Source organism: Condylura cristata, unplaced genomic scaffold, assembly GCF_000260355.1.
Source record: "Condylura cristata isolate star-nosed mole 26May11 unplaced genomic scaffold, ConCri1.0 scaffold00002, whole genome shotgun sequence".
Classification (NCBI taxonomy): domain Eukaryota; kingdom Metazoa; phylum Chordata; class Mammalia; order Eulipotyphla; family Talpidae; genus Condylura; species Condylura cristata.
In genome coordinates, this window is record NW_004567103.1 from 54,837,903 (window position 1) to 54,854,567 (window position 16,665).

Below are 16,665 nucleotides of genomic sequence, written 5' to 3' on the forward strand. Positions count from 1 at the left end.
GTTTCAGGTACAGTCAAGAAAACAGCTATGTGCTTTATCCACTCAGTACTTTGCCAATAATGTTGGCACGTGCGCTTTTAGTACTTGCTGAATACCCCACAAGACGATTCCTAGCAGATATGTGCTCAGGGGCAGGCCTTCCCTGAATATGTTCATCAACAATCACATTCACCTACTTCTTGAGAAAAAACTGTTGTCTCTGTTGGTACAATGCAGCACATATTTTTACCACTCAGCCTCATCTCAGATTGCGATCTTATCCCAGCCCATGTTTCTTAACCCTGCTACATCTGAAGCCACCTGGGAGCGTCAAAGTTTCCAGCACCTGAGCTCCACCCTCGGGAGATTCTGACGTGGGTGAGGCACGGAGAGTCCCAAGTGATTGTCACTGGCAGGTAGGGCTGTAAACACCTCAATGATAAAGTGCATCTTCAGAGCACCCTGCCAGCTGTGTGATTTGGGGTAAACTGCTAATGCCTCACTCAGCCTTAGTTTCCTCGTTTCAAAAGTGAAGTCAAGGGCAGCTTCACTTCTTTGGGATGCTGTGAAGATTAAAAATGAGTGTGCCATATACACATACCACTAGCACAGTCCTCAGCATTCTGTAAGTGCTAAGTAAGTATTAATTGCTAGTGTTACTATCATGTCTCACGAAATCATTTAGGAAAGAGAGTCCAGGTCCCTGGCCCCCGCGAGGCACAGCAAAAAGCACGGTCCCAGGTGCCTCGTGACTTGGGTCTTACCCCCCTGGGTTCACCAGCACAGAGCAGCAGAGAGACCCCAGGCTTATTTGAAGACAGCATGAGTCACTGAGAGCCCATCCACGCCTCGTGGAAGGCAGCTGCACTCAACAACCTCCAACAGGCACATCCAGAGTGCTCCCGTGCTTCTAGATGAGTCACCACTGTTTCCAGAAAAGAGGCAAAGCACTAATAACATGGAGTACGTGCCAAGTAATTTTCCAGGGGTTTTAAAGCCTCAAGTGAGGTCTCCCGCTGTTCTTCAGTTCCTTCATTGCTCAAAAGACAGAGCAAAGAGGGAAAGCACAGGCCAGCTCTGCACCAGGCTCACCACTGCCCTGGGCAGTCTAGAGGCAGAGCTGCAGCTCCAGCAGAAGTGGCTCTGACTCCAGGAAGCGCTTTACATGTCCACGCTAGACGGTATCCCCCAACCACATGGAAATTTTCCTCTCATCAGCACCGAAACCGCTCTCATTAGATAACATTTACTGGCAATATTGAGTATAAAATATTGGATTTAATGAATGTAAGAAAGTGAGGTAAAGGGCAGCCAAAGTGACAGGGTCACGAGGAAGTCAGGCCAGTGCAGCCCAACTGTGGGAGCCTCGGTGTCTGGGTGAGTATCCGCAGCGGTTCACATCAATACAATCCTCGTACAATATGCAGAGCGACGTGAAGCCAAAATCCTCCCTGCCCTTGACTGAGGAAAAAGTCAACTTGAATCTCCCCAGCCTTGAGAAGCAGAGGCTGGCAGACAGTGGATGTGAGCAAAACAACCAGGTGGCTGGGCACCTAGAGGCCGGGGCCCAAGGGACCAGCCAGGGCCAGGCGGGCACGACCCTGACCTGACAGTGGGAGCCCCACTGTCAGCAATCACTGGCATGCCATGGAAATGAAGATCCAAGTAATCTACTAGATAATCAACCCTGAGCAAGTCACTTTAATTTACCAAAGTGGCAAACTGCAATTATTGCTTAAAATGACATTCATTCCTGTATGACAACATTTAATGCTCTCTAAAAAAGGTCCCTTAATTGCATGCATAATTTTAAATTACTGTAATTTGTTCAAGATTCTGTGAAAACCTTTTTTTTCTTTTGAAAGATAAAAGAAACAAAGATAATAGGGAGTCTTAAAACTCTATAGCTAAGTTAAATAATTCTGGGATAGTATAGATGTAGGTCATTCTGGAGTTTCTGCAAACACAAAGTAAAGATGAATTACTCTTCGAACGGCATGTATGTTAAAGAGAAAAGTTTATAATCCCAGGAGGGTCAAGCTCATTACTTTATTACTCCATACATTTTAATTTATTGTCTAGAAAGCTCATATTCAACAGAGCGCCACGTTTTCTATTTACTTTATTCCACATTAAAATAATCCTGTGCCAGAGTTCATTACATTAGTGAAAACAGATAGTACCGTTTCTGTTCGTGTTTCTTTCTTCCTTGCTATCATTAGTTTTATTAACTTTGGAAAAATCAAAAGATATACTTTAGCGGAAAGGAATGATAAAATGACATTATAACAGTAACTGGGACTTCTTCATTACGTGAAGGTTAATAACAACTCAGCCCTTTTCTCCACCTTTCCTTGGAGTGATGCCATCTATAAAGCTCCCTTCTTTGATCAACAGCAACAGCTGGGACAGTATTCTAGAACTATAAAAACCAGGTTCCCTATGCATCCACCCCCATGGGGCTCGGCTGGGAGGCAAGCATTCCACCCTCAAATCCAGAGACTGAATGAAAATGTACAAGAGAGCAGGCAGATGCAAGGCCTGCCAGGAGCTTCCTCTGGACTGCGCTGCTCTCGGGCAAGTCCCCAGTGTGCCTGCTGCTCATCAAGCCTGGAGCCCTAGTGGGGGCTGAATCTACCTGCACAGAGTGGCACTTTTATCTTTGCAAAACTCCTGTCTGCACCCACCTGGGGGTAGTGGCCTTTCTGTAATCAATACAGAGCCCAGCACTTGTGGACCCAGGCTCCTCAGTCAATGTCATCCTCTCCCCTCTATACAGGAGCAAGTGGAGATGTAATGGACAGCATGGTGACTGCGGTAAGATTGTGTGGAATGTTTTAAAGTTGCTAAGAATGATCTTAAAAACTTTCATAAGGCAAACTTGTAATAATATATGATGATGGATGTTAATAGGTCTTACTGGGGTGATCCTTTTGCAACCTATACAAATATACAAGCTTATTAGGAGCTAGACCTGAAACAAATCTAATAGGTGAATTACATCTCAATTTTAAAAAGAAGAAATACCTGGAAATCAGGGGTGAAAAGAGGTGGCAGAGCACACACCTGCTAGATGTGGGAAAGTGCGCTGGAAGGCAAGACCCGCATACACACCCCAGGTGAGGGTTCTGAGGGCTGGAGTTGAGACCACAGAGGGGTGGAAGAGTAGGAAGCCCTGGGAGTGAAGGTGCCATCTCTGGGGTATGAGGTCCCCTTCCAGATGCATCTGAGGAGCCAAAGTGAGGAGAAGTAGAAGACAGATGTCCTTGGGCTAATCCCGGTGCTTTACAGGGGGAACAGGGTTGATCATTTTCAGATGGAAAACAGTAAACTGAAGGGAAGACCCACTCTTTGGAAAATACCTGATAGCTTCTGCAGGCAGCAGGGGCAGCAGCTGAGCAGAGTCTGGGGCAGAAAGGCCTGGAGTTTAACAGCAAGGAATCTCTAAATCAGGAAGACACTTGCAACCTAATTTCACTTTGCACTGGAAAAGATGGCTATAAGCTGCTACAATGTAAACCAGTAATTCCCAAACTCTGTGGAAGTCATCCTTTCTTTGCTGCATTAACATACTTGGCCACTGTGTGCCTTATACTCTTAGATTTAATTAAATGAGGAAGCAAAACATACCCTAAAATGGTCATTTGAGTATTACGACATGATTATACTGGCCAAGAGTAAGGAAGCTCTTGGCTCACTGGCAGGTTGGCCCTGACATACTTTCTAAACTCATAAAGACACACGAACACAAAACCTTCAGAAACGGTTTTCCTCTGCAGACCCATGGCTTCGTGTCACTCATCAATGTTTATTTTCCTATGACCCATAAGAATACTGTCTGGATTAGAAGCCTGGGACACAATTTTGAAAAATCAATTTTCTTGGAAAACTCCCTCTGACCTTTGGTTTCCTTTGTGAATTGCTTCCTTATCACATCTGCTCCTAAACAGTCACCAAGTGCTCACATATCAACCCCGACCAACCACATCTTCCTGCCTGAGCAAAAGCTAAGCTCCTAGAAGAGAGCCCATAATAGAGAGCCCATAATAACAGCCCATAATAGGGCATTTCTGTGTGATACAGAAACACATCAGGGAAAAAGCATCAATACGCCTTTCTCCATGTCCAGCCACCACCAGGGAAGGAGTCCTGGGAGGAATGGCCAGGGGCCGTGGCTTTGCTGCATGGTCAGCACTCACCTTCACATTGGGAGTGTAGAGATTCCTGAGCGAGGCGAGGGCCGCAGACAGCCCCTCGGTGCTGTACCCAATCCACAGGGCTTGGAGATGGCTTGATGAGACTCCCGTCTTCTTACTAAGCCCCTGGAAGCAATCAGACTAATCAACCTCAACATCCTTTCGCATCTGCAGTGGTCTGAAAGTGGTATGGCCCGGAGGATGCAGCCAAGTGCCTAATATGTGGCAAAAGTTGTTCAATGTGCAAGAATGCCTGTACCTATGAGCCTCCTGCCCAAAAGCCAAGGGTCAAGGAGTCAGCATGCTTGAGTTACATAACTTTGTAGCTGGGGAAAGATACGGCAAGAGATGAGAAAGTTTTTCCTTACCGAACTGTTCTCCAGTAAATTAAAAGAAGGCTACATGGCAGAGAAACCCCTACTGAATGCATGTATCTAGGCAGAGATGGTGGCAGCTGACAGCACCGAGAGAGCAAGCCAAGTGGGATGCACTCTGATGCAAGAAACTCAGAAAAATCTGGAGTTTAAAACTAAGCTTAAAAGTGATGGCGCCATTTTGCCCCTCAACAGGGGTGGAAAAAAAAAAAAAATCAAACCTGAATCCAGATACAACTACCAAAGGATAGGAAATCCAAGGAAAACAGATACATGTTAAACTAGGCCATGAGAAAAAAGGACACCATGAGAAAATCTAAGCGGAACAAAACAACACAGGTCAAGTACCCAGGTCCTTTGACAAATAAGGGAATCTTTAGATCACAAAAAAAACTTTAAAAGATTTAAAGGAGAACAGTTAAAGCTACCCATTAGCATTCAGATACACAGTAGAGTGATAAATTATAAAGAAATGCGAGGAAATTATTACAAGCCAGCGCAGTGGCTACTTCTGGGGATGGTATTTCCCGTGGGCCTGCGGAGGGCTTATTGACGTTGAAGAAAGTCTCCAAAACTGGACATTCGAAATGACAATAAGCCGTCAACAACAAATCCCTCATTGCAGTGTTGTGTCTCACCTTGAAAATGTGTGCCTTCAGGATGTGATGGCCGAGCTCCATAGTCTGCTGCCGGTTCAACTTGCCCTCCTGTCGAGAGAACATGAACGCCAGGAGCGCGTGCCCATTCCTAGAATGAGAAACAAGAAGCCGGTGATGGAGACGCCACTCCCATGGCCCTGGGGTGTGCAGGCCGCCACACTGCCCTCTCAACTGCTCCCCGGCAGCACCACCAGGCAAAATGGGGGGAAGCTCCCTTTACAAGATGTGATGCATGCTGCTTATTCTGCAAGTCATTTTAAGAGCTTTGCCTGGATTCCACCATCTCTGTGGAGTGAAGCAGAGAGAGGCCCAGGAAAGGGCAGGACTGTATCCTTGGAGCTACCCACCCCCGCTCTTCACCCATCCCTCCCTCTTCACCTGACTTGCTGATTTATGGAGATCTGAAGGCTTGTCTAAACCACAGCTACAGCCATAACAGTGAACAGATGCCCCACACTTAGCAGTGACTTAAGTATGTATTTCTTGAATGAACAGAACTACCACTGAGCCAGGCACTCAGGCCCTCCCTCAGCAGATCCTGTGCCAAAGGACAAGGCTTTACAAAGGGAAGGAAAGTAAAACCGCCGTGTATTCCAACAGTGCATGATCAGCAGCACTTAGCAGTCCGGGCTTGGTAGGGCACATAGCTACCTGAGTGGGGAGGACCTAACATGGATGAGTGGGCCTGCCATGTGTCGGGACATCCCACTGACACTAGCAATTAATCCAAGCTAATCCTTTCAAGGGGCCGTCGGTGCACTTTCACCTCCACACGTGCAGGGATCCTTCTTTCTCCTTGGGGACTCCACCTATGCCTTTGCCTGCGCCAGTTTTTTGTTTGTTTGTTTTTTCCTAAGGGTGCTAAGGGCTGCTTAATCCAACAACAGAGACTTCAGCCCAGTGTGAATTATTTTGATTTCTATGAACCTGGCAACTCTGAGGTAGTGATTTGTTGAGGAAAAGCAGGCAATTCCTAATCTGGGTGATTAAAAGCATGAATCATTTAAATTGTATTTACCTATGCAGAGGCATGCCTGTTTCTCAAAAGTTAAAAACCATGTTAAAATGAGGAAATGAGGATAGGTGGAAATCTAGAGATTGCTTTTTGTATGTTGGGGAAGGCATGACTTTAAAGGCCATGCTACAATTCAGTGTCCCATCCAATGTCCTGGAAGGGTCTGGATCTCTCTATGGGCGCAGGCCACCCCTAGACCACCAGCCTGGTTTTTCCCTCAGATGAGTCTCCACATCCCCACCTCTGCAGCTACCTTACTTAATGGAAACTGTTCCAATATCCACATCTTCCCCAACCTGATTGTTGGAGTCCCACAGTTCAAAACCCAGCCCAAATCACTCTTTCAGGCCACTTCCAACTAGCCATCTTCACTCTCAGGCTTGGCCACATTGTGCCCGCTACAAAGACATACTAAGCTAAGGGTGGCTGGGAACTGTGCCAATACCATGAGCTCAAACTACTGAAAACCAAACCAGTTTTTTTTCTGCAAAACCAGCACCACCATGCTCCCCCCTTTTACCCTTTCTAACAGGAACACCAACCACAGTTTCTCAAGCTTAACACCCTGACTTCTGGCCCTCCTCCTGAAGGTTCACTCAGCCTTGAAGAATGAGGTATCCATAATGTGCCCAGCAAAAAAAGCAGGATGGTAATTTCAACACAGAAAAGATGAAATGAACTCTATTTGAAATACATGAAAACAGGCAAAAATGAAAAGCGAAACATCACATCACTGTCTCTGGCTGTTAGCATCTAGCGCTTGGATTTTTTTTTTCTTCTACTCTATAAATGAGGCAAAATTACAACTAGTTGGGGTGAGAGGAGAAATGCTTCCCCATCTGTCAAGGCCCAACCCAAAAGTCGCCATCTAGGTGAACCATTTCCCAGAAATGTCTCCCCCAACTGGAAGCTTCTCTCACTTTCCTAAGGCCCCCTGAGCAGTGCAGCTCCCTCCCAGAGTCTGCTCAGCAGACCTCCTGTGTGGGAAGCCCTGCAAAGCAAGCAAAGCAAGCGCTTGCCCCAGGAATCTCTGTGTCAGTCAGAAGAGTCCCCTGTGCATAGCAAGTCCACAAACACTTTGATGAACTGAATCCAGGCGCTTCCTTCCAATGTCATCTACACACGGTTTGCTCCAGAAGTGCAAGGACTATTACAGTCCTAGACAAATGCTGACTTGAACAATTCCATGAAGGGCCTCCTTACACTCGGAACCCGGGGCCTCAGCTGAGTCCTGGTCCTACTCCCCATCAGTCCCACACTGGCCTATAGGGACACATCAGCACTCAGGCGCCTGTGATTGTAGGTTATAAACTGAATGATCCATTAGTCATCCCACTCAGTTCTGCCCAAGGCTACGTAACATAAGGTCAACCTTGCACCCACACCAGAGGGCAGCTTAACTGTGACTATAATCTGATACTTCTGCCTCAAACCTCAATTATAAATCCACCCACATCCAAGTCTCTCACCTTATTTTTATGTTTCTACAAACTCAGCAGTAGCCTGTCTTCCTAAAAAGTGATATGATTTCTCTACAGATAACCTGCCTTAGTTAAATACCACTGCACAGTTATTATGGTCTGGCTACCTGAAATTACTGTTTATTGCCCCAAACCAGTTTCAAAAAGAAAGTTTCTGGTCTGGTGTCACCTAAGAAAATGACACTACCACAGCATGAAACGGCAGCTAGACTTGTTAGGCCAATGTTAGGTGGGGAGGAAGTTGGTGTGTGGCTCACAAGTACTTATTCTTTTCTTCATTTTTTTATACCACCATCTGGTCAAAGGCATAGTCTGGTGCTAAGGAGAGAGTTCACAGGTTGCCAGATGTGTTACAAGAGTCGTGAGCAATTCTGTCTCAGAGAAGCAGAGGCTGCTGGCCCAACAGGTTAGGATGAAGCACTGCAAGCCAGCCACAGCCACTTCAGTGCGAGTTCAATCCCCACCTCAGAGGTGACCACATGGTGTGGCAGACCTCTCTTGACCCCCCTGTTGCTCCCCTCAGCAGGGTACTTCATCGGTCTTCCTGTTCTGCTCCCCACTCTGTCTCTGGTGAATCCTCTTACCCCCTATGCACCTCTGGCCTGTATCCCAGTTCTGAATGTATAAATAATAAAAAAAAATCTTAAAAAAAAAAAAAAGCAGAGGCTGCTAACACAGCAAAGATGCATGCCAAATCAGGGTCAGGAGGAAGTGGGAGGCATGAGCATACCCTAATCTGAAGCTCCCACATCCTCCAATTCCTCAACTTCTCATCCTGTTTGGCACTAGGCAGGCCTCAGGCAGGCAGGCTTACTATACCGCCCTGCGCTGCAGGGGCAGTAAGGAGAAGCATACTGTGGCTACTGCAAGTCAGGGGAACCGTCCAATCCCTGGATACATGCACCCACCACCATCTTTGTAAATGGGGCATCTGAGATCAGAACCACAATCCTGCTGACAATGCATTCCTGCGTGTCACCCAAAGCTAAACCAAAAAAATCAAAAGGATGTGGCCAGTGGGACTGCTGTGCTCCCCGCTGGGCCCACAGGCCTGTCTTAACTCTGGGACAAGACGGTACATGCCCCTGCAGTAGTGGTGCAGCAGTGGTGCTGGGGCTCAAGACACCCAGATCACCAGGTGAAGAAACCAAGTTATGAACAGCCCCTAAGGAAGCTCACTGTCCCTGGAGCTAACATCACATTTTCTCACATAAAACCCCTGTGTGTGTGTGTGTGTGTGTGTGTATTGCAAGGGGAGGGGGGGTGTCAGAAATTATAGCAAAGAAATATCTAGTCATTGTCTGGAGTCCTTTTCATCTACATTTCCCGAGAAGGCCTAAACTTCCATTACTTAAAGGAGGAAAGCTTTTGTTTAGCAGCAGAGAGAATTTGCTATGTTCCCTCCTGAATTCATTCTGTGTTGCCCTTTCATTTAAGTGAATTGTGTTTGAAATCCCTTCCCCAGATGCACATTAGACTCCCTGCAAGGAGCTGACAGAAGCAGCCTGGTGTACCTGGGCTCACACAGGAAGGCCGTGTTTTCACCATCTGCTCTCCACACAAGCCACTCCCGGAAGGACGGGTGGCAGAACATGCGGGTTTTGTCTCGCCGCTTAATGAGGAAGCAGGAGAGGGCCTCCATCCTCTGCTGGAAGTCTTCCCATCCCTGCTCCCCTTGTATGTGGCCTGCATTAATAGCCTGGAAAATCTGCTCGTCCGTCATGGGGTGGAGGGATGCCAGGGTCACATTTAAAATTGGAAGGGCTCTCTCAAAGGCGGACTGGGTCATGAACTTCATGTTGCACTGTAGCAGGTAGAGCTCAGAGAGAGACACAGGCACCACCTTGTAGCTGGCACTTTTGATGACCAAGTGTCCTCTCTGGAAGAGATCCAAGGTGAGCTTGAGGTACAGGTAGGAGCCCAGACTGCGCAGCACCAGGTGGCTGCTCACTTTGGAGATGAGAGCAGCGTCCGCCTTGCCGTTGAGGGAGATGTTGCTGAGGATGTCCGGGCTGCTGCGCACCCGGTGCTGGACATAGGCGTGCAAGTCACTGTGAATGTCCTTGCTGTCGGGGAAGTCATCTAAGGAAAGCTTGACAAACGGCAGTGCACTTACAATTTCCTGCAGGGAAAAAAAAAAAAGACCCACAGTGTTAATCCACGGAGATTTTTTTCAAAAATTTCAGCAGTATTTCAAACTGGACCCACTAGCTTTCTTTCAAGGAGGATTTCTATGGATTACTGGGACTCTCTGTTTAGTATTAGAACATGTAATAGGATAAGTTAAAGATAAAGAGCTTATGTGAAAGAAATCCCAATGCAAGATAAAATCAAGGGAGGCTTTCCCAAGGCCCTCATCTGAGGAAGCAGATGACAGGGACCTGGCCATCCTGGCAAAGAGGCAGTGAGACCCTATGGGGGAACCTGATACCTGTGATCTGTACATTGTACAACTGGTTATATAACAAGGGCAAATGCAAACAACTCTGTACATCTCAGAACTGTTAGACACTAAGATAAAGTCCTACCTCGCTGTGCATCAGATACAAGCTGTGTAACTAACCCAGGAAATCTGAACCTGCCCACGGCTGCTCCAGTGAGCCTGCTTATTAGCAAAGCCGCTCTACTTTAGCACTACCTGCTATTGTTGTTTAAAACTGATGGTGGGGAGGAAATTTTAAATTAAAGTATTATATGCAGAGGTGCACAAATTACAACTGCAGAATGCCATCACTTTTTATAACATCAGATGCACCTGTGTAGCTGTCATGGAGAAATAGAGCATCACCATTCCCAGAAGCCCTGCCCTGTGTGCCCCCAGCCCAAAGAGGAGCACTTTCCCAACACTTGACAGAGGAGTTTTGCAGGTTTTTTTTTTTTTTTTAAAGCCTGTCATTAAATGAGGATATGTATTTGAGTACATATCCTCATTTAATGTAACACCCAGAGGGGGCAGGCTGAGTACAATTACCCCATTTTACATGGACACTGACTGAACCTCTGAACATTTTCACAGGACTCCTGCCCATGGAGTGAGACATGACCAAAAAGTGTTATGAAGCAAATGCTTGTAAAAACAAACATCAAGTTCAAATGAGGTGACTCCACTTTTGATAAGAAACAAAGAACCTGTAGGCTATTTTAAAATAAATATCCTCATAAAAGGGCAAAAAGCAAAATAAAATGTCTTTACTAAAAAAGTTAAGGATAGAGGGGAAAGATCAAGTTAGGGTATAATTGAGGGTTCAAATGAGAGAAAAGGATAAGAATACAAAAAATAAAAATAAAAATAAAAAACTACCCTCTTCATCTTGCTGCAAGGGTTATTATGTTTGAGTTTTATGAAAGAGACCTTGTTTCAGAGCAGGCCTTAAAAAAATCTCATTTATCCCTCCCTTCCCCTTTCATTAAGAAAAATTTAAGAAGTTACACTGTAAAACACATGCAAGTAACTCCAGCAGGAATAACTTGAGCAGCTACAGACCTGCTAGTCATATGCTCAGATGGAATTACGGTAAATCTGGCAAAACAGTTCCACCTCAAGGGCTGACTTATGTGACCTCTTGTAAAGATGCCTTGGGAAGTGGAAATGAGGATTAAAAACATCAGTATCTGTCTGTTCCAGGGCGCTATGGACTGATATTTCAAAGTTGTAATATAGTTTCCAATTTGCGGCTAAGTGGCTTATAACAATGCAAGATGTTAGTATTCAACATTGTGAAATTTGGGGAGAGGAAATGTGGAAAAATGATTTGAAAGCTCCCCCTTGTTGGGGCCCTCACTTCCAAGATGACCAAGAAGGAGGTACAGAGCCACACAAGAAAACAGGCAGGGGCGTGTGCAGCAGCCATTTCACTGAAACAGCAGCACTGACGCTGTCCAAGGACGAGGCCGCCAAGCCTGGGAACAGAGACGGCCGCAGTCTCAGAGGCCTGTCCACAGTGCATGTCCCAGGCGGTCTGTGAGATCCCACTGTGCATCACGTGTGCCCTTGACAGCAAGGTCGTCGGGAGCTGTGGAGCCCAGAGGGACCAAACACCCCACCAAAGCCTAGAAAAAGGAGCTAAAGACTTAAAGGCTAAAGCAAGCTGTCTCTTGGGGGAAAATACAAGAGAAATTATACTTAAAAAGAACATGTAGGAATCCTTTTTTACCTGAAAATTTGCTCGTACAGTCACAATCAACTTCAACCAGGCAGGAAATTTAGAGATAATTTTGGTAATAAATGAAGAAAGCGTATCTCCGTAATCTGGTTTATGAAACTCAGCTTCATTTAAGCCATCTATCAAAATAATGTATTCTTCTTCAGGAATTTTCTGTTCTAAAGGGTAAAATAATTGTTTTGAATTAATAAATTAGACATTTCTGTAAGATGGAACCACCCAGTGTATTTTAATGCACAGCAGAAAGTGTTAGGAGAAACTAGAAAAGATTTACATATGGCAGAGGATATGGTTTTCACAGAAGCATATTTTCTATTAAATTTATAATGAAAAGCAGAGCACAGAGCCAAAAGCAAACCAATTCTCACAGAATAGTTTCAAGAACATATTGCATTCTGCACATTAGCAGAATCTCACCCACGTATATGATATAGTTAGCGCATAATAAACTCCTGGCACTTGGGGGTACAGCAACAATGACACACAGAGACGAAATCTGGAAAAGACTCTAGGTTCCTCTCTAGAACTCCCTCAGTCTTCCCCTGAAAAGGTGGACCGTCTGGCCCATGGTAGTCAGCCAACACAACAAGCTCTTTCCATGAGACTGAATCAAGTTAGTTATTCGAGTCAACTCGAGTCAACTTTCTGCCCAGGAAAACAAGGAAGAATGACGGATCTGCTTCAGTCCCGTCTCTCAGTGCTTCTGGCAGAAGTGTTATGCAGACTAGTCAATTAGCCAAGAAGGTGAAGAGTCACTAGGAAGAAGATGAGAAACCAAAAGGCATACAGTAGCACCGATGTCCCCTTGGTGAACATTCAAGGGCAAAAAAAAAAAACCATGAGATACTTCTAGAAATGGCACTAGGTTCAACTCATTGAGTAGAGGTTATAAAAAAAACATGCCAGCAAATTCCCCAATGAAATTATTCCTCTGCTTTATAAGAGTACAAAATCTGCAGGCAATGCTTTATAGGGCATAAGTCAGCTAGATTGCCCATTGTTACAAATTAGCTACCTTGGAAATGTCCAACTGTGGACTTAATTCTTGTTAGCGATGTGTAATTTAAAACTACACCATTCAGGGGACTGGTAGGACCCTTGGGGAGATGGCTCTGAGGAAGGAGACACCAGGTGCAGCAATATACCACCTCCTGCCCTTGCCCTCCACCCCACTCCCACCATAGGACTAGAGACCCCTCCTTCAGAGGACTGCCTTGGGCCCTGGTCCTGCTGAGAGGGCTAGGGCGGCTGCTCCAGCGTACCATTTCTCAGGTTTGCAAGCGGTTCCAGCACCCCCCTCTTGAAGGCAGCTACCGGGTCCTGCACGCAGGATCTCAGGCTCAGCATGCTCTGCAGCTGGGGCTCCTTTATCAGCAGGTCTCTGTAGGCAGCCAGCTGGTGCGATCGGCATAGCAGAGCTGCAATGCTGTGCACGAACTCAGGCACCAGGCATGTGTAGGTGTTATCAGCCTGGCAGTAGTGGTAGGCCACGACCTGCGGGAGGCAGAGTTGTTAGCAGCCTCACCCTCTTCCCAGGTTCCCCCATGCTCTCAAAGACAGAGTTAAGACACCTTGCTTCTAATCCCCAACACTAAGTCATTAAGTAGATTAATTGGTTCATTTATTCCTTCATTTGTTCATGCAGTTTGCCAAGTGCCAGGCAGACTTTTAATTGAAGCCACAAACCCATCTTGATTAGCACTAAGATCAGCACATATTACTGTGTATTGAATATAAATTAATAAAAGTCATTTCATAAAGCCTAATGCCTACTCCATCTTAAAGCAATTCCAAGCAATCTAACATTCTCGAATCCACACATGCCATCTTCACTATGTTTCTGTTCACAAAAACCTCCCTGGGAAGTCATCTGCTGCTCCCCCAAAAAGCAGATAATAAAGTTACTGGCTACAATGACTGGGCAGTGAGGATACAGCTACTCCTTCCTCCAGCCAGATTGGCTCAAGCCCTCAGCTCCTACACAAACATTCCAAGTGACACTAGTAAATTTCCAAAGGGACATTTGGTGAAGGGTCAAAATCAGGAATTACCAGATTTCTGTCGACTGTGTAAAGAGACATGTAGGAGGAGAAAGGTTCCTACCCAGCCACTAAGAAGAGGAAGACTTTTCTTTGCTGGAACAGATTTGAAGTGGCAGCAGGTATGACCTAGGGAAATGCCAGGTCAAAACCCTCTTGGGAGTGGGAGGCACAATCAGATAAATGAGAAACTCAATATGTTCTCAAATGAGGAAGGTGGGAGAAATATAAGCACGAGGTAAGGAAGCTAAAGAGCATCAAAACACATTTCTATGAAGAGTTGTTTTTCCGAAGAGTCTGGGTCCCTGCTGTCCCACATGGCCCGATGACCCTGGCTTGAGCAGGACAGGAACTGCTGGCCTGGCCATCACATACAGGTTAAATGTCCTGCCAGTTGGCACAGATCGTTGGTGCACGACAGGGAATGAGATTCCAGCTCCGCTGCCTTAAAAAGTGAGAGGCACAAGTAGATGCGGCCCATTTGGAGCGCCATGAGACTCCTGGTTTAGATGAGTAAGTCATTAATACCCGAAGGGAACGGAGATTAGCGAGAACATACACGAACAGCCTTGGACAAACCATCAACGGCACGTGAGTACCACAGTCCACCAGCACGAGGCTTGAGAAGTCGGCAACCCGGCTGTAGCTCTCGATATCAACTTGGAGCCATGACAGAGGGGTAGAATGAGAAGTCAGAGAAAGACACGCACTATGCTTTCACTTATACGCGGAATACAGAGAAACCAAACAAGTGAATGAAGTAAACAAAAAAATTGGGGACTGTAATTAGACCCATTAGTGATTACTAGAAGGGAAAGAGAAGAGGAGGTGGGTAAACAGGTAAAAGGGGTCAAGTGCATGGTGAAAGACAGAACTGGAGTTCTAGTGGTGAGAACAGATGTTACTTTACAATGATGCGTATCTGAAATAAGTTATGTTATATCAATAAGAAATTACTTAGAGTGAATTTTAGAGGATGTAAGAATAAGTTTTTTTGTGATGCTTTTGCTTCCATTGTGGGTGCGATCAAGTGTGAGTAACAGGCCTCCCTCTAACATGTACTTCTCACTGCAGGTCATAAAGTGTCCTGAAAAATCACCGTCGCAGGGTGGTGTTGATGCCTACACTGCGTCCCTCAACTCAGGTCACCTGTTCACAACCAGAGGCCCCCTCCCCTCCAAAAAGGCTGCCCCAGCAGGTAAGGAGCAGCTGTCACCTTGGGAGCAGAAGGCAGAGGAGGGATGTGGGGCAGGCAAGCATCCACTCACTGCACAAGCCTCCCACTGAGGGGTTTCCTCATGACATGCCTGCCATCCATCACTGCCCACCTCTGTTGCCAGGGAGATCCCGCAGCTGTCCAGGGAACACATGTGAGGATTACCTGCTTTAAAGTAGGAGGTCTGCTTATGAACCTGTGACAGATGGAAATTTTCAAAGGACCTTGATTAACAAGTATAAGAAAGCCAGCCATATCTCTCTTACATCATCGCAAAGCCTTGACAGAAAGCTGCAGGAAACAATGTTACCTGCAATGGGGTGCAGGCAGAAGAGGCCCAGGCCACATGAGAGCACCCTGTTCTTATACCAAATGGAGGAGAACAGGATGGATTTGTACCAAGTGCAATGTTTTCTGCTGCTCTAAGGAACTCTTGATTCACTGTTTCAGAGGGATAAAAGTCTCTTGCTGGGGTCCTAAGAAAGATTTCTTTTAATCAATAGCTATTATTTGGAGTACTCTATCATAATCTCATCAAAAGCTACCCTTTTGCATTAAACATTAATGTATTTTCCAGTTCTTTTCTCAAAAGCCAATGTGCTCAAAGATGCCCATAGAAACAGAGATAACCTTAGAAGCAAGCTGTTTTGCTGCATCTTCTCTTGGTCTCTGGTCTTCCTGGGTGTCAGCTCCTACCCCAGGGGGTGTCTTAGCTGTGCCACTTCCAGAACTCGGTGAAAGCAATGGTGTGAATGGAAGATCTTGGGAAGAATCTGAAGCTGCAGCAAAAAGAGATCAGTTTCATTATTTACAAAACCAGAAAAGGGATATGTGGCACAGAATCTATTTCTTCATTAGACCCAGAGTATTCCAGTGTGTAATGAATGAACATGTAGCATATGCAAATTTACAGATTTACAAATGAGAAAAAAAGCCTCCTTTCTCAGCCTTGCTCCCCTCCCCTTGCCCCACCCACCCACTTGCCCTCCCTGGAGAAATCCCGTCCTGCGTTCGTTATTACATTCTTTTTCTTTAAATCTTGCATGGTTCACTGATTGCTGTTCACACTGTTAGGCTTTTTTTTTTTTTTTACTGGGCTTTTCAGCACATAAAATAAGCCATGAAGAGTCAAGTAGTTGGCTATTCTGCCCTATTTCAAAGCTACTTCTTACACTTTGGATAATCCAGTTTAGAAGACAAAGGCTGTGGAGAAGGGAGCAAATGAATTCTGTACCAGATACCATTGGGTTTGGTCTGCCAGCCAGGAGCCTAACCCCCTTGGGGTTTCAGCACCCAAAAGGCCCCAGGCACTTGATCAGGTCTCGCAGCTCCCCTCAGCCCACATACAGGGAGACAGGCATACTGCAGGGGGCGCCAGGAGAGGCTGGCCTCGAGGCTGCTGCTCAGGCACTGACAATAGACGGGTCCACAGAGTTCTCTAACAAAGGAGCAGCTGGAACAAGTTGAGGAAGGAACATGGGGAATTTATGTCTACCCAAACAGCAATTTCCTCCCACTATCTCATATTAATAAACTAGACAAG

General features: G+C 45.9%; 1 protein-coding gene across 2 annotated transcripts in view; it reads right to left on the reverse strand.

Annotated features, from left to right (window-relative positions):
- TANC1 (tetratricopeptide repeat, ankyrin repeat and coiled-coil containing 1) overlaps nt 1–16,665 on the reverse strand; it is a 229,335-nt gene that overhangs the window by 40,932 nt on the left and 171,738 nt on the right. For both annotated transcript variants that reach the window (XM_012726872.1, XM_004674876.2), the window contains exons 12-17: nt 15,753–15,901; nt 13,130–13,361; nt 11,859–12,025; nt 9,219–9,826; nt 5,188–5,296; nt 4,179–4,301 (exon numbers count right to left, since the gene is read on the reverse strand). In XM_012726872.1, coding sequence (XP_012582326.1) covers nt 4,179–4,301; nt 5,188–5,296; nt 9,219–9,826; nt 11,859–12,025; nt 13,130–13,361; nt 15,753–15,901 — 1,388 coding nt within the window. The remainder of the gene's footprint in view (nt 1–4,178; nt 4,302–5,187; nt 5,297–9,218; nt 9,827–11,858; nt 12,026–13,129; nt 13,362–15,752; nt 15,902–16,665) is intronic.